At 38.1% G+C, this 24771-nt stretch overlaps 1 protein-coding gene across 6 annotated transcripts in view; it reads left to right on the top strand.

Moving 5' to 3' along the window:
• EYA3 (EYA transcriptional coactivator and phosphatase 3) overlaps positions 1 to 24771 on the top strand; it is a 110177-nt gene that overhangs the window by 59318 nt on the left and 26088 nt on the right. For 5 of the 6 annotated variants that reach the window (XM_081226693.1, XM_081226692.1, XM_081226695.1 and 2 more), the window contains 6 exons: positions 2448 to 2514; positions 5349 to 5485; positions 12239 to 12376; positions 19094 to 19179; positions 21965 to 22148; positions 24608 to 24747. In XM_081226693.1, the coding sequence (XP_081082819.1) occupies positions 2448 to 2514; positions 5349 to 5485; positions 12239 to 12376; positions 19094 to 19179; positions 21965 to 22148; positions 24608 to 24747 (752 nt within the window). The remainder of the gene's footprint in view (positions 1 to 2447; positions 2515 to 5348; positions 5486 to 12238; positions 12377 to 19093; positions 19180 to 21964; positions 22149 to 24607; positions 24748 to 24771) is intronic. The other variant, XM_081226697.1, reaches the window with a different exon arrangement.

A 24771-nucleotide genomic window follows, 5' to 3' on the forward strand; every position in this document is an offset into this window, starting at 1 on the left:
TCCTCTGATCCATTACTACATTACTTTAAATGTTTTATACATTGTTAACGAATTCCAAATTTGTATTTCTAGTCTGACTTCTCCCCTAATTTCATTTGTGAATCCAGCTGCCTACTTGACATCTTCACTTAGATATTTAAAAGGAAAGTCATACTTAAAATGTGTGAAAGCTTTTTATTCCCTTAGCCCTCCCCAAATCTGTTCTTTTCCCGAACTTCCCCATCTTTGGAAGTGGTTTCACTGTCCCTCTAATTACTCAAGCTGAAAACCTAGAAATTATCCTGTATTCCCGTTTTCCTCATTCCTTACATACAGATTCATCAGGATGTCGTGTTAGTTTTACCTTCAGGATATATTTCAAGGTTTTGCTTCATCTCCACGCTTTTTCTTTTAACCAGTACAAAGTTAAACACATCCAGATTTATTTACACAAAGCTAAAGAAATTTGGGTTCTATTTCCATTTTGTGTAATTTTATTCCGGGGTCTGGCTTTGTTGTGTAGCTGACATAGGTCATTGAAACTTGATTATCCCACCTCACAGTGCAATTTTTGTCACAAGGGAACAGAAAACTTGGGTATTTAGCGCACATACAATAATGATCTTAATACTTTTACAATTTAGTAGGAAGGCAGCCGTCCCACAGCTTAGCAAGGGGACAGAGAAGTTACAGATTTTAAGCAGATTATACCTTGACTCTTTTTTTTAAATTATTTATTTTCTTTCTTTATTTTGGCTGCAGTGGGTCTTAGTTACGGTACACGGGATCTTCCTTGAGGCACGCAGGATCTTTCATTGCGGCACCTGGGCTCTTCATTGCGGTGCACGGGCTTCTCTCTAGTTGTGGCATGCGAACTTTTCTTTCTCATGGCACGTGGGCTCTGTAGTTTGTGGCACGCGGACTCTCTTGTTGAGGCGCGCAAGCTCAGTCGTTGTGGCGCGCGGACTTAGTTGCCCGTGGCATGTGGGATCTTAGTCCCCCAACTAGGGATCGAACCCTTGTCCCCTGCATTGGAAGGCGGATTCTTCACCACTGGACCACCAGGGAAGTCCCTTGCCCTGACTCTTTATAAGCCTTTCATAGTTCCCAAGTACTGCAAAGATCAAGGCTCATTCATTCTCTAGAGAAGTAAAAATTGGCCTAGATCTCCCAGGACGTTTTGTGGACCTCTTCTAGAATTAACTTAAATCAGAGGAGGAGAAGGATTTGGGTTTTTGAATGTACTTGTCAGCAGAGAAGGAACCATTATGTAGAATTTCAAATGAACTTCCATTCTATGGGATGAATGCTAAGAACTTTAGATCTAATTGAGATCCCCTTCATTTTTGTCAAAGTGATTATGGATTAACATAATCTGCAAATTGCCATTAAGTATTTTCAAAGACTTTGAACAACGGCAGTGGACAAGATTCATGATAAACTCTCAGATGATGATTTATCGTACTATTGGACATGAATTGGCCCTGCATCTGATCTTGATCAGGGTTCCCTTTTTGGATCAGACACTCAGGGAACCCAGCTAGACATAAAGTTAGTTGGTTCACCCTTAGTCCCTGATCACAGTAGAGCAACCTCTATAGTTGTTGGAGGAAGTTCTTGAACAGTTGAGGAGTCTGGTACAGGCTCTGTGTGATGTTACTCTGTCTACAATATGGACTGAGATAGTGCTAATGAATAGGATTCTGCTATCTGTCAAACTTGAGTTGAATATTTACAGTATTTATCCCAGATGAAATCATTAGGGTCAAGCCTCATGACGGTATCTATTCTGGATGAAGTCATGGAGGTGAAGAGGACACTAGCTGTGGAAGTCTCTTTACTTGATGGTTTGATATATCAGAGTATTACATCAGTTCCTCAAGTGTGTCTCTGCTTTGCCAAACGTAAAGCCTTTACTACAAAGCTGAAAAAATAGTAATACAGACGCATACTTACGTCTTTCTGCTGTTGATTATATACAGCAGTAGCTACAGTTTTCTAATAAAATTGGGTTCTTGCTCCAAATCTGTCTTCCTGCAAGTCATTCTTATGACCTTTTATTCAGAATAGGGTAAGCACCCAGAGAATGAGTAAGCTGAAGAAGTATAATGTGGTTTCCTAGACATAGATCTTGCATTTTAAGTTTGCCTATGAGCACAGCTGAGAGCTTAGGAAGTTGCTTCATCCATGGTTGTAGATCAGTGATGGGTGAAGGTAGAGTTCAGTTGGTACTGACTTTTGAGCACTTTACCATACCCTTTGCATTCTAGCTTCTTTTACTGTCTCTAAAAGTCTTTAAACCCATTATTAGAAGAGTGAGGTATTTCCTACTGCATAGTCTTTCTAAATTTCTGATGCCCAAGTTGTATTCTGTTATTTAGTTTGAAAGACTATACAGTGAGACATGAAATTTCCCCATTTCATTTTTGAAATGTTCTAACTTTTTCCTGGTGATATCTTTCTTTCAGTTATGACATGCACCGATTACATCCCTCGCTCATCCAATGATTATACCTCACAAATGTATTCTGCAAAGTAAGTTGAATAATTATTTCAAAAATCTGTATGCTTTTTCTCTAGATTCATTGCAAATTTTAACTTGATATTTAAGTTATTAAGTTGACATTTAACTTATTTTCACCTTTCTTGTTCTTCCCTACTCCAGTTTTTTCATTCCCTCTAAATATAGTCTATATAGCATCCTTTTAATGATGATTGTCTGGAATAGATCACTGTTACCCAGGAGCTTGCTCAAAATGAATAGGCACTGAAAAATGCAAAATACCATTAATGATGTAAACATATTACTGATTGACCTCTGATCATTCTGTCTTTGCTCTACGTTAATAAAGAGATCAACTTAAAAAGCTAAAGCCAGCCTCAGACTGGGACTTCTCAGCCTAATCTATGTTCAGTTTATTGTTTTAGGAGTGTCCTCAAGAGTAGAACTAGGCTTGAGATTAAACAGGTTTAGTGGGTTGAAGTCATTAAGAGGCAATATTTTGGGCCTCACGGGGTAAGATCAGCATTTAAGGTCCACGAAGTTAATCATCTCCAAGATGAGTAGGTGCAGAACAGTGTGTATATCGAGCCAGCAGTTGTGCATTGATAGAGTGAGCCTACATACATAGATACATACAAGTGTGCTTTATTAAACTGGGATAAATTCTGGTGTGCTTACATAGGCAGGGTACATAAAGAACACTCACCTTTGGTAACAGAGGTGAGTGATATGTATGGGTATGTTATAAAAAGAAAACTTTTTCCTTTTGAATTTTGCGTCAGTTAAAAAAATGAGCTAATTGAAAAGTCAACTCAATGAGTTCTCCAAATTCTAACCTGGTGTTAACACTAATAGCATTCTTGGGCCAGTCATTTTCATGTGGTTTTCTTCTTCTGTGAAATGACTGAACCTATTCTCTGAGATCATTATGAAGAAGATAAGAAAATAATTTGAGCTATAAAGACACTATATAAAAAATGATATTATGATCTTTATCATATCTGGAGGTTAATCCATTTGAAGTCACTAAGATTTTAAATCATTCCCACGTGATTTGATTAACAGCTACAACCTGAGCTATTTCCTGGTCTCAGATCTGGCTAAGAAGAATAGAAATTTTCAAATTCAGTCTTTTAGGGTCTACCGAGATGTGAATATTGCATATTCCAAATTCATTCGTTCGTTCAAAAAATATTTGTATATCTGCTGTACTCAGGACACCTTATTAGCTATGCCCGCTATCTTTTCCCTTTTTAATTTTTTTTAAAAAATTATTTATTTATTTTTGGCTGTGTTGGGTCTTCGTTGCTGTGAGTGGGGGCCACCCCTCGCCGTGGTGCGCGGGCTTCTCACTTTGGCGGCCTCTCCCATTGCAGAGCACGGGCTCTAGGTGGGTGGGCCTCAGCAGTTGTGGCTCTCAGGCTCCAGAGCGCAGGCTCAGCAGTTATGGCGCAGGGGCCCAGCCGCTCCGCCGCACATGGGATCCTCCCAGACCAGGGCTCAAACCCGTGTCCCCTGCATTGGCAGGTGGACTCTTAACCACTGCACCACCGGGGGAGTCCCTATGCCTTCTATCTTAATGCAGACCTCCTTACCACTTAGCTAAAACCATTGCATTTTTTAACTGCCTCTATTTCAACCACCCTCCGCAATCCATTTTACAAAGAAATGTCAAACTAATCTTTATTAAAGGACAGCTCTGATCTTGTCATTCTTTGCTCATCAATTTCAGTGACTCCCAGTTGAACACTTTTAGCCTCATATTCAAGGTCTTTGCTGTCTGTCTTCTTATACTTTGCCTTAATATAATATGTGCTCCTTGCAGGCTGAAGCCCTTCCTCTGTACCTTTGCCAGAGTTTTTCTCTTTTCCTAAAACACCCTTTCTCTCCCATTTCTACACATGCTATCTGCTCAGCTCACAGACCATTTCTTTATAGGCTTCCTTCATTTTCTTCTTCCCCAAAACTGGGGGGAAAAAAATCTTTTCCTTTCTGAAACACCCCTTTCCCTCATTATTTTATTGTTACGATGATCTGTATGGTACATATGACACTTTCTTGCTTATAAGTACAGCATAACTTATCAAATAAAATAACTGGTATCTAAAAACTCAGTGCATAAAATGTGGCACCATCTTATTCCATGGATAAAATGACCAGGTCATCTAGCTAGTTTAAAATCCCAGAAGTTTCACTGTTAAGTTCAAATCTCTAGCTAAACCTGATGTGGTTGGCACCAACTAGTGGCAGTGTACTCTGGCTTAAATATCAGTGGGGCAATTCTGTGTCCTGTCTAGAACTTCCTAGTTTTTATTAGTTATGTGACTTCTATTTTATAGGCTCGATCTGGGGATATTGGGCCACACCTGTACTCCCTGTTTTCTAATATGGTTGCTTGCCTTTCCTCTGCCAGCCTCACCCTCTTCTCTAAGTCCCACTTTCCCTCTCAGAACTTTAGTTTGGCCCAGAGGGCTAGGTGGAGAATGGAGCCAATTGCCAATCCTGTTCTGTCCAGTTTTATGTCATTTTAGGGTTTTATTCTATATTTAGACATAAGGGCATAAACGAGTTTAGTCCATACTTTTATCTCACATAGGGCCTTGCGTGTGGCACACCACAAATGTTTGAGGCATAGTAACTGGACCTTGGGAGGAAGATATTTGAAACTATTAAATTTTCTGTAAAATTGTTAGGTAGGTGACAGTAGAACCTGGAAAGGAAAAAATAATTCTACTTTCTGACCATAGTAAGAGACATTTTATGTGGCAGGTTCGTCTCCTCATTGCTGATTCTTTGCTGTTAGTGGTATTAGCTATTTCCTCTACTTTTCTCACATGAAAGTTTTTGTTTTCTTGAACTTTTCTAGACCTTATGCACATATCCTCTCAGTTCCTGTTTCGGAAACTGCTTACCCTGGGCAGACTCAGTATCAGCCACTGCAGCAGTCTCAACCCTATGCTGTCTACCCTCAGGCAACCCAAACATATGGACTACCTCCTTTCGGTAAGGCATTCTATTGTGAGCAGTTGCTGAGAATGTTGATTTTATCCCCCAGAAATTTCCGTGTTTCCCCCAAAAGCGAGCACAGCTGATCAGGAAGCTGAGGGATGCCACGTTGTTCTCGGCAGAGCACCTGCTCAGGTACAGGTGTGATAGAAGTTGGGTATGCAACTTTCCAGCAGTATATTTGATGCATGTCATATAAAATCATAACTTCTCAATACTCAGTTGTTTATCTGCCATAATGTAGCTATTTCCAGGATACTAAGTTGACTGTAAAGCTTGGAATCTTCAAGTGTTTGGAAACTCTTTGAGGAATTACAGTTGATTTGACTTACTTCATACAAAACATGATACCATGACAAATATATTTTGAGGTGGCTAATTTCTTGCTAAAACCAAGTAATCTACATATTCCAGATGGAATATACCTTATAGTTTTCTGCCCCCACCAACCCCGCTCTGTTTTGTCAATTTCTCCCTCTCCTTCCCTGCTGCCCCAAGCTGATCAGTTGTTGCTCTGCTGAACCAGAAAGTCATCTTAGAGGGGGAAATCCCCAATTTTGTACAACCTTATCATGTGCATAGAGAGTTTTGTTCTTTGGTTTTAGGTATCTTGTACATGAACTATAAATTAGAATGATTTACTAGAAGTCAGTTTGAGGTTCTTTGGGCACTTAATGTCTGTGCTTTTTCTGTGTGTGTGTTAATTGATAGATATTGTCAGTGTGCTTTGTTGCCCCTTCCCTGCTTTCCTAGAACTGGTGCCAGAAAATTAAAAGAATACTGTATTTTAAAAAAAATATTCAATATGTTAATAAAATTATAACTGTGTAGCCTTTATTGAAACTAGCTAAGAATTAGAAAAATCTTTCAAACAGATTGCCACAGATTCTGGGTGTTGCTTGCTTTTGGTTTTGAGATTCCTACTTTTCCTGGCCTGTCTGGCTACTCTTTTATGATACTGACAGCTTTCTTATCTTGAGGCTTGTTAGCATTCCTTAGCTCCTGATAACTACCAGAAACAAAAATTGGGAGTTATGTTTAATGATAGTGGTAGTTGATAACTTCATGAGAGAAGAGAAACAGAAATGCTCTTGTTTTCCTGTTTGTACACCCCTGCCTCAGTGCCTGTCGGTATATACTAAAATTTTATGTTTCTGATATATTTAACCAGACAAGACTGAGCAGTCCTTTTGGAAGCAGGACTCTGTGAATATGTTTGTGTTTATTTCTTTTTGCATATATTAAAGCTAATTTATCAACAGCTGGCTAACAATAGGCTAGCAAGTATAAAGTATTTCACATTTTTTTTTTACTCTCTGTTTTGATTTAAATTCTTTATTAGAAAGCCAAAAGCCCTTTATGACATTGTTGAACAGTTGATTATCCCTGCTGTTCAGTGTTAAATAAAACTCCTATTATATCTCTGAACTCAGATTTTGGAATACCTAGCACAATGCCATGTGCATATAGGTCCTAGATATTATGGTATCTTTTATAATCACAGCATTTCCCTCATTTTAAAGAAAGAAAGAAAAATCTGTAAAATAGGTAGATCCCTGTTAAAAACTTGAAGGAAACCGTGTTTATTTTATAAAGAAATATTGGTTATAGCAGGCTCTTTTATTAATCTATTTCTGTTTAATAATTGGGGGTGAGGGAAACTTGTTTAATAAGTTTTTCGTATCAGTAATTCAGAGAGAACTGTTCATTAGCTTAATTTGCCTTTGAATGATAGGTATAGCATATTCTCAAATATTATAAAGGAAATTTTAAGGAAATGTTTATAATACTTTGTGTGTGTGTGTGTGTGTGTATAATGCTTTTTAAAGTGACTGTATTTTTGAAAGACATTTTCTTATGTTTTAACACATGGCTTCTTTTCTTTTATATCATTCAGATGTAAAACACTCCATTTCTTCCTGTATAGCACAGGGAACTATACCCAATATCTTGTAATAACCTATAATGGAATATAATTTGCAAAAAACAAAAAAACTGTATCACTATACTGTACACCTGAAATTAACACAGTATTGTAAATCAACTACACTTCAGTTAAAAAAAGGCCCCATTTCTTTTTTTCTTGTGAAGATTTTGGTAATTTTATTATCTTAGTGTTGCCTGTTAGCACTAAAACTAGATTAGCTGGTCTGTTATTTTATTTCAGATGTAAACAGAGCTTTAGAAAATCTTACTGTAATACGATTGTATGTTATATATTTATACAGTAATAATAATACATTGTAATAATATTGAGTGCTTACTACGCAAGCAGTATGCTGAGAATGAGTGCTTCACACTTTACATTACTTTCTTATGTAATCCTCAGGACCACCCTAAAAAGTAAGTGGCAGCATTATCCCTTTTTATAGATGAGGAAACAGGCTTAGCAGGATTAAGTGACTAACCTCAGGTCATACAGTCAGTAAATGCCTAGGATTAGACGTGCACCCCGGTCTGTTTAATTCCAAAAGTGCTCATAAATTTAGGCCTGTATGAAAAAGTTAATCTCAGAGTTGACTTTGAAATTTAAAAGTTTCCTCCTTTTAAAGAAGTGAGAAAAGACTAGAGGAAATCTAGGACGCCCATATTATGACTCATCTTTAAAAGTAAAGGAATGGTGGTCGTATCTTTTCAGAGCTATATAGAAATCTGGTGAGATGGTAGAATGAGGATTTGAGGTTTAACTTCCAGTGATCTGCATGAGTACGTGTGAGAGAAAGGGGACTCATTCGTTTTTAGGGGCTCATAAAAGATTGGCTTAACTACCATTGTTCTACCTTCTTTTAAAAGAACTTTAATATGAGGTGGAGATTTGACAGTATGTATTAAGAGTCTTAAGGATGTTCATGCCATACCCCTCAGTAATTTTACTTTTAGGGATTTATCCTAGGGAATTAATTAGAGATAACCATAAAAATTTACTACCAAGATATTCATCACAGCATTATTTATAATAGCAAAAGACTGGAAACAACAGACATATTGAATTGAAAGGTATATGTTAAATTGCAGTGTATCCATAGAATGGAAAACTGTGTAGCCATTATAAATCATATTCTTAAAGAATATATAGTGTCTTGAAAAAAGTTTATTATTAATTGAAAAAAGCAGTATATAAAACTGAAAATACAATATAATATACCAAGTTAGTAGTTTTTAAAAATATGTACATAAAGAATAATTTGGAAGAAAAACTGAATGTTAACAGTACAGGCAGTACAGATTTGATCTCAATTACCAAGGATCCATGCAAAGTGAGGACACAGTTCCAATGTGTACAGGTTTCAGTTAACACAGTCCCGTGCAAAAGTGAGAATTGTTTGTATTTTTTGGGTGTGTGATGAGACTATGCAATTTTTTTCTTTTCACTTTCTATATTTTCCCAATTTTCTATAATATACATCTACTTATAGTTAACAAAAGTACTCAGATTAAATTACTTAGTATTTATAAGAGCTCATCCCAGAGAGGTATTAAATCAACAAGATATTCTTTCCTGTGGTTTTTTTTAGCATTTATATGTACTTCGATTCTTAACCAAACTAATCTTCTCTAAATTTCCACTACTCTGATATATATGACTGCAAAGTGAACTGCTCAGATTAGTTTGGTTAGTGACTAATAGGTGGGAAGTATTTGTGCTGAGAAACTTGGGTAGAGTTTGTGATAAGACCCCACTGTGGGGCAGCAGGAGAACAGCACTCAGAGGCAGACTTCCTTTGCCATTTTTAGATCAGCTGCTTCTCTGCATCAGGCTCTTGGTGCTTAAAATGACTTGAGAAAGTCTACTTGTAGGCAAAGAACAGTGAACCAGGAGTCAGGAAGCCAGGATTTCATTTCTTCTTTGCTGCTGGCATTAGTGCTCTACGGTCACACCATTTGGTCATGCTACTTGTTACTTGGAATTCTGGAAAGAGTGCTTTCAAAGGAAGATAGACAGATAGATACACACACACTTAAAGAGCAGGGCTACAGTGATACTGGAGGCAGTGTCCATATTGTCTTTTATTCCTCTATTCTTCATAAAATAATATTCAATAGCTACTTTATGTTTCTGCCCAAAAACATTCAAAACTATCTATTATTTTCTCTACTTGTCTTGGACATTTTGCACTAATTTCTGACCTTATAAGATGGACCAGTTTATAGAAATTTTACATTTTGAAACTTTAAAAATCCATACTGAATGATGAGACTAGCAAAACTCTCTCAATTAATACTATTCTTATTAGTAAGATAGTATTTTAGGACAGTGTAATAATAAACATGTTTACAAACCCAACACCTCAGGTTCAGAACCTATTTAGAAAACAAACCACATTGATTACAATAAATCTGAAAGTTATTGTGACATTGAAAAGGCAAGTTGTTTCTATGTTTCTAAAAAGTGTGATAGTCAACCACCAAGAATCTTAGCACTAATATTCAAATTTCACATCATAAATGTTCAAAAAAACTACATTCTCAAATATTTTTTATTGTTAAATGTCAGCCATAACAAGGAGTTAAGCTGTGGCTTACCTGGGCAAGACTGAAAATCATCATGAACCAAGGGGTGGAAGGGGGTGGAGGGCAACCCTCCTAATTTGTGCTAGAGATGTTGGCATTCCTTAATCTCCTCAAATATGTTATTTCATGTGGTTAGTAGGTGAGAAAAGAATATGTCTTGCTTTTTAATGCTTTAGTTTGATAAATTAGGAGTTTGGGATTAACACATACACACTACTGTATATTAAATAGGTAAATAACAAGGACCTACTGTATAGCACAGGAAACTATACTAAATATCTTGTAATAATCTATAATGGAAAAGAATCTGAAAATGTGTGTGTGTGTGTGTGTGTGTGTGTAGCTAAATCACTTTGCTCTACAGCAGAAACTAACACAACATTGTAAATTAACTATACTTCAATGAAAAAAAAAGTTTGAGAGAAGGCAATTACCATGTTCCACTGTGAACCTTTTAAGATTTTAACACCTCCTTTTACTATTCTTACATTTACTTATCAACCAATTTTACAGATCTGAGTTACACTAAGATATCTGAGTGCCCTGGTGAAGCAGAGGTCCTTATTCTCAAAGCATTATATATTTATAAATTTCTTATCAGATTAAGAGTATATGAAGTGAGGTAATGTTGAATTTGAATCTGTGGCTGACCTTGGTATTGATTTCTTACCTGGAATGTGTTTGATGAATCTTCTTGGGCCTAATTATCAGCTTCAACTATATTGATCCAGGAGCTATAACTATTCAGAGCACAGTGAGGTTTTTTTTTTGTTTGTTTTGTTTTTTAACATCTTTATTGGAGTATAATTGCTTTACAATGGTGTGTTAGTTTCTGCTTTATAACAAAGTGAATCAGCTATACCTATACATATATCCCCATATCTCCTCCCTACAGTGAGGTTTTTAATAGACTTTTGCATAGCCAAAATTACGACAAAAACTTGGGGTCTTCCCTGGCAGTCCAGTGGTTAAGACTCCATGCTCCCAATGCAGGGGGCATGGGTTCGATCCCCAGTTGGGGAACCAAGATCCCGCATGCTGCACAGCGTGGCCAAAAAAAAAATTTTATGATAAAAACTCTTCACTCATAAAGGATATTCTTAGGCTGTCGTGTAGAGGCAAGCTTTTTTAATGGTTTCCTAGTTTACTGCAAATGAAAAAGGAGATACAGCCATAAACAGGAGATTGTCAAGAAGTGACAGATCACAGAGAAAAGACAAAGTGATACAAGAGCCTTCAAATTATAGAACTATAATTGAATTCTCCTTAGTACTAAGCAAATGTCTTCACATATTGCGGTAGCCTCTGAGGATGTTTCTGTAATGTACATAGCACAGTACAGTATAGATCTGAGAAAAGGTATGGTCACTATTTCCTCCCTGCTAAGAAGGCAGGAAAGGATATAAATATTTTTTAGAAAGATTGTCACTTAGGAGCATTGTGATAAAAATAAAAGTGAGTAGGTATGATGTCTTATTATATGTTCTAACAGGGAAAGATATGTCTCAGGTATGTGGAAAAGCAAATTGTGAACAGCATGTAACATCCCATTTTTATTAAAAAGAAGAAAAAAAAGATTAGTAAACAGAAGAAATCTGAGTGACTCTTATGCAAACTGTGAATAGCGGTTAAGTCTGGATGGTGGGATTATGTATGACTTTATTACTTCTAAAAATTAGAAATTACCTTTCTGTTAATGTTTTTTAATTTATAAAAGTAAGCAGGTATGTCTTTCCTAATCAGAAGAAATAAAGGTAACAAAATAACCAGCTTAAGAAGGCAGAGAAGTATACATACATTTTAGAAAAATCTGGTGCTTGTTTAATGGGTAAGTGAATTTTAAACATATGTGGAATGTCTCCTACCTAGACAATGCAGATAAATGATTTATCACTCTACAGGAATGTCAGGCACTCTACAACAATGCTAGGGTGTCAGTAGCCCTTTTTCTGAATGCTGATCAATTTTCCCCAACCATTGAAGTGAACTTACATACATACATATCACTATTGGGTTTTTGACAAGATTTTTGTTTCTATGGCCCCATTCCCCAATTCTTTGAAATTGTATTTGCTTGTGGTATATTACGAGTGGGAGATTCAATAATTTTCTCTTACAAGCAAATTTATTTTTGTTTTAAGATTTTGATTTTAAACCTACTGGCTGATATTTGAAAGCATAACCATGCTCCTCAGTTCCAGTGTTTTGTTTGTAATTGGTCCAATTTATCTGATTCAGGTGCATTGTGGCCAGGTATGAAACCTGAAAGTGGTTTAACTCAGACTCCATCTCCAAGTCAACACAGTGTTCTTACCTGCACTACAGGGTTAACCACAAGCCAGCCAAGCCCAGCACATTATTCTTATCCCATTCAAGGTAAACAGGCATGGTTGTGTGTGTTTTGTTTTTTTGTTTTTTTTTAATTGTTTTTTGTTTTTAATCTACCTGTATCTCCAAACATACTGGGTAATATAGGATATTTGCATTTGTGCATGCTTTTTGTGTTAGACAAACTAGAACCTAGGAGTGTGGTTCATAAGTAGTTTAAGCCTTTGACTGTGAACTGCTTAATAGAATTGAAGACTCCTCTTTTGCACGTTGGTGTCCAGAAAACCTGTCTAATTTTGTTCTAGTCTGTTCTCAGTGGCCTTTTGTCCTGTAAATGAGCAGAAGACTCCATGGGTTAGAGCTTTGCTGACTTCTTTTATGTGAAGTCCAAATAGAATGGAAAGTGAGATTGAGTGCTGCTTTGTGAGATGTGTGCTGCTTTTCTGCTGTGGTTTTGTTATACCTCCACCCCCATTTACTACTTCTTGGTGAGCTTTTCTCTTGTTCAAAAAATTCAGTGTTGTTTCTATTTTGTGATGGAAAGCATAGCATTAAAGCTTGGACTCTTAAACACCTCTGCCTTCCTGAGTTCTTCCTCTAAAAGGTTAGAATTATGACAGGACTATTTGGAATGAAGACAAAGAAACTCAAAAGGCACTGTGGAGTTAATTCCCTTCCAAGTCCAATGCAAGGAATTTATCATTGCTCCAAATTGGGAATTAATGTTCATCTACTTGACTTCTCATCTGCCTCCTTTCTCCTGATTTCTCCCAGCTTTTAAATATTATTCCTTATGAAACCAGTCCTAGGTAGTCTTAAAATATAAACTTTGATGATGAAAAACTGTTCTGATGTAGATTATATTAAACGAAATATTTTGATTTTTAGTATTAACTGTTTTCAATAAAATGATTGAGGACTACTTTTTCTTAGTCTCTTGGGAACAACTGGTTACTACATTCCTAAGACCTTGCTCTGAGCTACCTTTATCTCTTATTGTTTACGAAGTCTCCTCTTAATTATTTTCCCTTCTTTTTATGTTTGTCCCCTCCCCCTTCTTTCTTTCTAAAATGGGAACAAACAGGAGGAAAAAACTCAAGAGCATGACTTTGTCTTCTCCTCTACCCCCTTTCATTTTTATAAAGTGTTCCTCTACTTTGGTAGGCTTTGGGGTCCAACTACAGGCAAATCTAGTAGCCAAGTCCCTCCTAAACTGATATATCTCTGATGACTACACCTAGGTCATGAAAGAAAAGCAATTAGTTCTCTTCCTTTATATTAATAGTCCTCTCCCAAGGTGTTGAACCACCGCTCGTCTGTACCTGTACCTTGAATTTGAGGAACCTGATAGCTGTGCTTACTTCTCCCTCTTTATAAAACAAGAGGAACCACCTTTTGGGGGTCTTTTAAGATCCATTGCTTTAAAAAAGTCATGAAGCTGTGCTTTCAACCTCATTTGCCACTATCCTAATTTCTTACCTTTTAGTACATTTTTTCCCTTTAGGTCAATTAACCCAATTTCCTCCATTGTGCTAATAATGATCACTGTTGGTATTTGTTAAGTGCATATTATGTGCTTAGCATTATTTTAGCAGAGATAGGTGTTACTCATGTAATCACAACACACCTATGAGGGAAGTACTGTCATTAATCTCATTTTACAGATTTGGCACATAAGACACACAGTAAATAAGCCAAGGATGTAAGCTGGGCAGCCTGACCCCAGCCCAAGGGTGTAATGTTTATGATTTTCAATGTAGAAGTCATGGTATCAATATCAACTCCCATAATTGAGAACCTATACTTGCAAGTATTTAAATTCATTTCCCTTCCCTACCCAATAGGTTAACCTATTGGCCCATTATATTGCCATTAGAACTTTGGCAAAGGGTAGAAATTAAGGCAGAAATTAACCATCAAGTTATCAATTTTTGCCATTTATTCTGAGAAAAAGTTGGTAGAAAGCAAGTGGTAACAATTGGCTAAAAGGAAATATGGGTATTACTGGCACATTTGAATCACCTGGATTCTCCTGTATCAGTATTACTCTCCTCACCCCCACTTTTCATTTCCTTTAGCACAGATAATTAATGTCAGCTCTCCAGGGCTTCATCTTCCCCCCGTCTAAATACCCAGTCATTCCACGGAATAAAAACAAGGAGCATTGGGCTTCCCTGGTGGCACACTGGTTGCGAGTCCGCCTGCGGATGCAGGGGACACGGGTTCATGCCCCCGTCCGGGAAGATCCCACATGCCGCGGAATGGCTGGGCCCGTGAGCCATGGCCGCTGAGCCTGCGCGTCTGGAGCCTGTGCTCCGCAATGGGAGAGACCACAGCAGTGAGAGGCACGCGTACCGCAAAAAAAAACAAACAAGGAGCATTGTACTGATTTTTTTTTTAAAGTGGTCAAAACAGCAATGTCCTCTCATCCCCTCCAGAAGCTTTCAACAATTGACAATAGCCCATCTTCCCGGGGGAAGTTAGGGAAATTACAGAAAATTCCACTTCTGACTTGATCAGCTCTGAGCAAAACCTTTTCTTTAGTTTATACTTTAATGCTCATGAAAACCCTTTGATTAGATAGATCTGGCTTCTTTATATCAACCTTTTTCTAGAGTGTCTGACTGTGTGGCCCAATCTCTGGTTATTTTCTTCAATTGAGATGATTTAAATAATTAAAATTCAAGTAGCAAAATTAATTTCAGAAATTTCAGAATTAATTTTAACCCAAACTTGAATTTCAGTGAATGTCTTTAGGCTCAAGAGTCTTTCATTGACCAGGAGATTTGTTTTGTATTTTAATAGACTTTATTTTTTATTATAGTTTTAGATTTGTAGAAAAATTGAGCAGATGATACAGAGAGTTATATATCCCCCTACCCTGCACACAGTTTCCCCTATTATTAACATCTCGCATTAGAATGGAACATTTGTTATGATTAGTGAACCAATATTAGTACATTATTATTAATTAAATCCTAGGTTTATTTAGATTTCCTTAGTTTTTACCTGATGTCGTTTTTCTGTTCCAGGATCCCATCCAGGACACCACATTTCATTTGATTGTCATGGCTCCTTAGGATTCTCTTGACTGCAGTTTTTCACACTTTGCTTGTTTTTGATAACCTTGACATGCTATTCATGAATCCCACGAGTATTTATTGAGCTTTACCTATTGTAGGCCGGGTGCCTTGCTAGACGTTGGAGGTGATGAATAAGGTAGTAAGATTCTGCCTTCATGGAGCTTACAGACTAGGAGGGGAGGCAGAAAACAAACAAGCAAATAAAGAAATAGGTTTTGAAAAGTGCTCTGAGAGGAAAAAAGAATTGGTTGTTGTGACTGGGAAAACAAGAAAGGAATTAGTTCTAATAGAGGAGTCCAGAGAGAGTCTCTCTGGGAGTAGACATGCTGAGAAGGAATGATCATGCTGGAGGGCAAGAGGGACAGACCAGGGAGAGCAACAATTCAGGCAGGGAGAGCAACATTGCAAAGGTCCTTGAGTGAGAAAGAGTCTCTCTTGTTTTGAGTAACTCGAAAGCTGGGTGAGCATGGGTGGTAGAGAAACATTCATAAAATTAGAGAGGTGGGTAGAAACTAAATCTGGCACCAACTTCTGTGTGCCATTAACCCTTGGGTTTACCCTCCAGCTTTGGGGCAATGTCACTTAATTCAACTGTGCCTCTCACAGTTCTATAACCACAGTCTTCTGATTAAAGTTATCTCTGTATCCTGACTGTTTCAGGTGGATCTCTAGTGGGGCATGGTTCTCCGAAGCTTTGTCTATGATTTCACAGCTCTGTTGCAAAACAGGAGTGGGAACTATCGGAAAACAATTGGCCATGCCATTGGCATTTGGAGAGCTAATAGTCTTTAAATATATGTATCAATAGGAGTTACCCCTTGAGTTTTATTTTATCTTCTAAATTTATTTTTGTTGCATATTTTATTGCTGCTGCTTTTGTTTTTTAAATCTGCAGTTGAAGTTGTTGTTTTTGAGACCTAGATGTATATTTATGTAGGATGATCATTGCTTTTTTTTTTGAGGTGCCTGGCTTTTTAGTCATAGTTGTTCAGGGGGTACAGCATGTAGTGATTGTGTATATTTTAAAGTGAGTTTAGCTTGGGTTCACTGCTGGTTACAAGAGCCTAAATAAATACTGTTTATGTAATTATCATCTAACTTTCATCACTAGAATTTAAACGCCATGAGGGCAGGGACTTTGTCTTGTTCACTACTCTACTCGTCAGTGGCTGGAACCGTTTCTGGGCACATAGTAGACCCTGGTTTGATGAACAAATGAATGAATGAATAACATGTTAGAAATGATTTGATTGAGTTGGAGAAAGAACTGTTATTGAGCCCTATAAACTTTTCTAGGTTAGCAGACCAACATTTCCTGTAATAGAAGCCACTATTGCCGAGAGGAATTTGTGATTTTTAGTACTGTACTTGTTAAAAACTTGGTATCAACAACTAGCTAATCAAGTCATTAAACTTCCTGTCAGGGATAATTAAGAGTATGTGGCCAGTTGTTTGTAGGGTCTACCTTTTTACCTCCAGCCCAATTCTGTAAGTGATCTGAAAATCGTTAAATTTCTAAAACTACCTTGTCAGTCAGAGCACCTTTTTCCCCATGTGTGCAGATATCAGATGTGAATGAGTTGTACCTCTAACCGTTTATAAATCATTAAGAAGGTAGAACAGAATTAAAGGTAAATGGGAGGAAAAGAGGAGTATACGCTAGGATTAGGGCTAAAGAAAAATTGATCTAGAAATGGAGTTTTCTGGGAGAGATAAACTTAAGAGATTAAATACTTCATTTTCTTTCCCACATTAAATCACCTGTGTTTAGCCAGCAGGCCTGCCTAGCATAATGTACTGGTAATAGAATCTGGAATGTACTCAAAATTCCTTTCCCACAAGAATAATTAAAAACTACTTGTAGAGTCATTTAGCTTACATAGAATGATTTCTTAGGACTTCCCCCTTAGGGGAAAAAATATTGATGGGAAGAAAATATCATCTATAAATTATAAAATCTGTTTCATTTAGGTGTTGGGTTTAAGAAAGTAAACAAGAATCCTTTAGTTTACCTGGGGGGAGGAGTACTGTAGAAAAGAAAATCTCCCTGGATAGTGATGAAATCTGATCCCTAGCTCAGCCACTGACTCTGAGGAAAGAAAGGGCACTGGATGAAGAATTGGGAGGTCACAGTTGTCATTTTGACTATCTACCTTTAACACCATGACTGTGGACAAATTACTCTAACTCTTCTTTGTCCCAAGTTCTTCTGAAAGCTAGCAGTAGCTGATCCTTATATCTAATTTACCTCAGTCTCTTCTAGACTTTCTTCTAAGCAGAGTACCCTTGGGGAAAGGGATAAAAATTCCCTATGATTTTGACCAGTCCTCTCAAGTTTCTGCTGCATTTGTTCACCTGCACTATTCTTTTTCTTTTCTTTTTTTTAAATATTTATTTATTTATTTATTTATTTATTTTTGGCTGTGTTGGGTCTTCGTTGCCGTGCGCGGGCTTTTCTCTAGTTGTGAGCGGGGGCTACTCTTCATTGCAGTGTGCGGGCTTGTCATTGCGGTGGCTTCTCTTGTTGCAGAGCATGGGCTCTAGGTGCACGGGCTTCAGTAGTTGTGGCTCACAGGCTCTAGAGCACATGCTCAGTAGTTGTAGCACATGGGCTTAGGTGCTCTGTGGCACGTGGGATCTTCCCGGACCAGGGCTCGAACCCGTGTCCCCCGCATTGGCAGGTGGATTCCTTAACCACTGCGCCACCAGGGAAGTCCCACCTGCACTATTCTTAATGGAGGTTTTCCTAATAACTTTCCCTCTAGAGGACTTTGTCGCCAATGGGATAGGTAGTCAGATAGTGTGGTCTACCTGATGGTGAGCCTTTATGGTGTGTGTGACTGCAGTAGAAACCATGTATAAGTATGCTTATGGTGAGCAAAAGAGAGGAGTTCAAGAGCAGTACCTCACAATTTCACCTACATTGTCAACCTGAAAAATGTCACTGTGACAAATACTAGTCACTGAGGATTTTATTAAAACCCTGGTGGAATCTGTGATAGAAGGGTGTGAAAAAAACCCAAATTTCTTGTCCTGAGACAGGCAGCCTAAGTAGCTTATGAAGTAAATTTTTCCCTGTCCAGAATAATATTGAATATTTTCCAAATTTTTCCAGGCTCATGGGTGAAATCATTAAATGCCAGAACATGGTGTTTGTTGAAGCAACTCCAAGCACTTTAGAATTTGGAGAACTACATCAGTTTCTCAGAGTAATTGTGTTGCGCCAGGAAAGGCATAATTTGGGGCAAGTGACAGTAAATATCACAGTGTAGGACTTAACACGTGGATTTACCAGAGTTCTTGTTGTTTCTACTGGTGTCAATAGGTCACACTGCAGGTGAGTTATTTTTCAGCTGCCAGAGAAGATGGACTGGAGTGATTTGGTTTAGGTTCTGATTTCACTGGTATCATTAGTATGAACCAGTGCATTGTGTTGTATCCTTCTAGGACTTCAGTAGGAATAGGTGAAGACTCAAGTTGAAACAAAAATGTGTGAACTGTTTTATTTCTAATCAAGTCTAAATTAAGGTATGGCATGCAAAAGAGCAAAACCAGTATATAGTATTTATTTCCTTTGCCAATGTTCTTTATCTCCTTATAGATCTGTTTACTTAGGACAGAATATATTTTCAGTTTCATTTAGGCGTTTTCATAATATCTTTTAACACTTTCAATCTTATAGCTTCAAGCACAAATGCCAGCCTGATATCCACTTCATCTACTATTGCCAATATTCCGGCAGCAGCAGTTTCCAGCATCTCAAACCAGGTACGGTGCTGCTTTTGTTCCTCCTGTTGATATGGTTCATCTAGCTAGCTCTTCCTCTCTTCTTTCCATTATCAGTTTGCCAATCTAAGAAACAACCAATATGGACTGTGGAGAGCCCTTTTTCTGGATGCCCTCAGGACTGAGACCTTGGATGGTTTCTCAGGCTACTACCCAGTTTCTCTCATTCCATTGCTAAGACTATGAATGATATTATATCTGCTCCTTTATCTACTGTGTGTGTGTCTGTCTCTTACCCTGCTGCTACAAGAATGTAAGCTCCGTGAGGGTAGGGATTTATTTTTCTATTTTGTTCAGTTATTTGTTCTGAGAGTTCAGAAAAATGCCTAGTACTCACATTGAAGGCACATAATAAATGTTTGTGGAAATATTACTTTGACTTTTTTTTACTTAGCCACTCATTTCTTTGTGAATTGGTTTGGTCTTGATCACTATTCTACTAACTCTGTATGTTTAGATCACTGGTAACATCTTCAGTGTTTTAGGGTTTTTTTGGTTTTGTTGTTATGTTTTTGTTTTCTGTTTTCTCTGCAGCAATTAGTATTATCAACCACTGCCTCCATGGATCTTTTTTTGTGGCTGCAGTTAACATGGCTATTCTGGTTCAGTTTTTATGTTTTGACTGCTTTTGCATTTGTTCATTCTTTTAGTCCACAAGTATTTATCGAGTTCCTGCTGTGTACCTGGAATTCTTCAGGGTAACATCTCTCTCCCTTTGCATATCCTGTCTTCTGTCATGGACAGTCTCTATTTAGTTTTCCACATGTTTATTATTTCATCCCCAGGAATGTTTAACCACATTCACAATGTCCATTTACTTCTTCCAAAATGAAGATTCTAGTCCTGACCTCATGATATCTACAGGCTTCCTGCTGATTGATGGGCTTTTTTTTTTTTAATATCCTAAGTTGACCATATCTAAAACCAGCCTTTCATTCCACCCTTTCTTCCGTTTCCCTGTCCTCCAAAAGTAATACCACTTTTTCCTATGGCTTCTGAATTCTTGTCAGTTATACTATTTTTTAATATACCTAGGCCTAAAACCAGACCAGTCATCATCAATTTTTTTTTTTCCTTACCCAGCCCTAATCCAGCCATTTCTGGAATTCTTTCCTGCTTTTTCTTTTTCTTTTTTATTTTTTGGCTGTGTCACATGGCATACAGAATCTTAGTTCCCTGACCAGGGATCTAACCTGTGCCCCCTACAGTGGAAGCGTGGAGTCTTAACCACTGGACTGCCAGGGAAGTCCCTGCTTTTTCATTTTTGCTGTCATTTCCCATGGTTTAGCTTTTTCCTCTTTAATCGTGAGTTAACTATTCATCTCATCTTTAATTTTTCACCGTGCCTGTACATTTTCTAAAACACTATCTGATTAATTTTCTTTAAGTGCCACATTTTATCCTGTCACTCACTTGCTCAGAATCTTTTCATATTTTTGTTTATTTGAATTTGATGATCCCCATTTCCTGCTCCCACACAAACTATACACCACTGCCTAAAGAATCCAATCCAATCCTTAACCAGTCATTCAGGCCTACAGAGATTCTTTGTTCCATCCAGACTCAACATCTCTGGCCCCTTAATAAAACCTTTCCAGGGCCTGTTCATTTTCCTATCCCCTGTGCTTCTTTGTCTCAGAAAGCTCTCTGTCACAGTCTGCAGTGATAGTTGTCTTCCTCTGTATTTTACTCATTTGACATACAGTTTATTGCTAATTTGTTGGAAATGGTTTTTGGTCTTCTATCCTGCTAGATTTTTAACTCCCATGTACCAACACATACACACACACACTCACACTGTGAATTATATTTTGCTTATGGTAGATGCTCAGTGTTCTTTATAAATAATTGGTCTGATCAGTTAGCTTCTTCCTACTTGTCACCAATATCAGGTATCAGTGGAATTTTTTTAAGGTGTGTATTTGAGCTGTGCATCATACCCATTTTTTACAGCTTTTTAAAGGTGTAATTGACATACAGTAAATTGCACAGATTTAAATTGTATGATTTGATAAGTTTTGTTATGTATGTGCCCGTGAAACTACCAAAAGTTCCCTTCAAATATTTTAAAGAAACTTTATTTTTAAAGAAAACTTGATTATTTAAAAAAAAGAGAGGGGACTGCCCTGGTGATCAGTGGTTAAGACTCCATGCTCCCAATGCATGGAGCCCAGGTTCGATTCCTGGTCAGGGAACTAGATCCCGCATGCTGCAACTAAAGATCCAGCATGCCACAACTAAGACCCTGCACAGCCAAATAAATAAATATTTTTAAAGAGAGAGAGAGATACTCAGTTTTTAAACTGGGAAACTTTAATGTAGGATATTCGCTTTTTTGTTTAAGCTCATCTGTCCTTAAAAGCACTATCATGTAGTGCAGTGTTTTATAAACTTCTTAAAGAGTAGACTCTTTCCTTCAAAAATTCTATGCAGAAATTCTGTACATAAAGTAGAAAAAAAAAAGGCTGGTATAGTAGAAAAGGGACATCGTGTGTACAGTGCATGGGACACTTTGCTCTCAACCTTAACCTCATTCCAAAGACAGTCCCTGAGGCGTGTCCTCTTGACTCTTAGGTTTCCACAGAATGCATTTTGAAAATCATTGGTTTAGGTGGAAGACTATATAGGTTAGGTAAGTAAGAAGTCAGGTTAATGTTTTAGGGAAATAATTATGAAAAAGAGGGACATGAAAGTCTCTTGTGTTGAAATTAATGTTATGCTCTGGCTAAGTGGCTTATTTTCCTCCCTTATTCCCTTTGACCTACAGGACTATCCCACCTATACTATCCTTGGTCAAAGTCAGTACCAGGCTTGCTACCCCAGCTCCAGCTTTGGAGTCACAGGCCAGACTAACAGTGATGCTGAGAGTACCACCTTAGCAGCAGCCACATACCAGACGGAGAAGCCTAGTGTCATGGTACCTGCTCCTGCAGCACAGAGACTTTCCTCTGGTAAGCTCTACATTTGGCTTAAGGGCATTTCATCCAACAGGTGATGGTGAAGATTATTTTGTTCTGGTCTAAGTCACTGTTACCATGCTATTAGCCTTCCTTCTCAGGTGAGGAGTATTTAAACACTGTAACCAGACAACGATGAGTCGTTGGCAGACTGAATATAATACCTGATGCTGTGAACAGAAAAGTACCAAGAATGAAAAGACTTTATTTATGACTCCCACTCCACCCTCCCTGTAGCTATAATATGCTTGTCATAGAGAACTTCAGAATCTTAGCACATTTTATAAAAGCTGGAGGACTCCAGTTTCAGTCTGTGCATAACTGACTTCTGGTTAGGCCTCAGAACAGTAGTTCTTAACTTTTTCTGTGTCATGGATCCCTTTAAGATTCTGAAGAAAGGTATGGTTCTTTTTCCCCAAAGAAATACATAAAATTTAACCTACAAATATAAACCTCTAGCTTTGAAATGGATCGATGAATTATGATGTCCAGATTAAAAAATCCTGACATAGGGCTTCCCTGGTGGTGCAGTGGTTGAGAATCTGCCTGCTAATGCAGGGGACACGGGTTTGAGCCCTGGTCTGGGAGGATTCCATATGCCGCGGAGCAACTAGGCCCATGAGCCACAACTACTGAGCCTGCGCGTCTGGAGCCTGTGCTCCACAACAAGAGAGGCCGCGATAGTGAGAGGCCCGCGCACCGCGATGAAGAGTGGCCCCCGCTTGCCACAACTAAAGAAAGCCCTCGCACAGAAACGAAGACCCAACACAGCAAAAATAAATAAATAAATTAATTAAAAAACCCAAAGGACTAGTCTTAAAAAAAAAAAAATCCTGACATAAAGACTTTATGCACACATTCAGTAAACACATGCACATACTTCTTATCCCTATTTGTCATGAACATTTGGTGGTTCGCTGTCACATCATGCAACTTGGGGAAGGACTGTTTATCGTTAACACTGGTGCATTTTTAAAAACAGTGGTCTGGGCTTCCCTGGTGGCGCGGTGGTTGGGAGTCCGCCTGCCGATGCAGGGGACATGGGTTCATGCCCCGGTCCGGGAAGATCCCACATGCCGCGGAGCGGCTAGGCCCGTGAGCCATGGCCGCGGAGCCTGCGCGTCCGGAGCCTGTGCTCCGCAACGGGAGAGGCCACAACAGTGAAAGGCCCGCGTACCGCAAAAAAAAACAAAAAAACAGTGGTCTACATCAACTAATGCAGTTTTCTGTGCGTCTTGCCTCTACTGGTCTTCTAGATAAATGGACAAATGGTTGCTGCTTCGAACCTACATAACTTTGAAATCATTACATGTGTTGATGCCTTAGTTTTGAATTCATTTCTCTAAATATCTTTGTTCTTCATAACAATTTAAACTTTTTAATAATGGAGAGTTTCAAACAGTGGCAGAAGTTGTCAGAATGGTATAATGAACCCTTATATATCTGTCATCCAACTTCAGCAATTAACAACTCATAGGCAATCTTGTTTCAACTATACTTCATCCAATTCCCTCCTCAAATTCCAGGTATCCTATTTATTTATAATGCTTGATAACATAACCACAATGCCATTATCCCATCTAAAATATTCAACAATAATTCCTTAATAACATAAAATACCAAAGCGTATCCATATTTCTAGTTTTCTCATAAATGTTAGGAGTTTTGTTTTTCTTTTTACAGTTTGTTTAAAATAAGATCCAAGTAAGGTCCATACATTGTGACTGGTGGATATTTTGTTTTAACCTATAAATTCCCCTGTCTCTTTTTATTTCTGACTGTAATTTATTTGTTGAAGAAACAATCAATAGATTGTTTGTCCCATACCATTTCTCAGTCTAAATTTCACCAATTATAACCTTAGAGGGTAGTTTACCACAGCCCACTGCCTTCTGTATTTTATTTAAAGTGATAAATGGATCTAGAGCAGTGGTTTTTCAGCTAGAGGTGGTTCTGTGCCCCCTGCCTCCACCCCCAGGCCCCCACATCCAGGGATATTTGGCAATGTATGGACACATTTTTGGTTGTCACACTGGGAAGGGGGTGCTGCTGGCATCTAGTGGGTAGAGGCCAAGAATGCTGCTTAACCAAACATCCTACAATGCACAGGACGTTCCTTCACAACAAAAATTATCTGGTCCAAAAAGGTCAATTGTGCCAAGTTGAGAAACCCTGATCTAGAAGCTTGATCAGGTTCAGGTTTAATTTTTTTTTTTGGCAAAATGACTTTATAGATGTGTTCTTCCATTGGGAGGCAGGCATATAAATTCTAGTTATAACTCTCTTCATGATGTTTGGTCTGCATTTCCAAATTGCTTAAGTAAAGTTTGGTTTTCCAGCCTTTATCCCTGCAACATGATTCTTAAGGGCAGAGAACCTGCTGACCATTCTGCTCTGGTTCTTATAGCCTGTGACTACACTGGCAATACCGGTGTCTCACTTTTCCTTTCCAGGAGACCCTTCTACAAGCCCACCTTTGACCCAGACTACACCAAGTAAAGAGGCTGATGACCAGTCCAGGAAAAACATGACTGGCAAGAACCGGGGCAAGAGGAAAGCTGATGCCAGCTCTTCCCAGGACAGTGAATTAGAAGTATGGGAAGAAACTCATTTGAGT

This window comes from Mesoplodon bidens (genome assembly GCF_964165515.1).
Source record: "Mesoplodon bidens genome assembly, chromosome: 2".
NCBI classification, from domain to species: Eukaryota; Metazoa; Chordata; class Mammalia; order Artiodactyla; family Ziphiidae; genus Mesoplodon; species Mesoplodon bidens.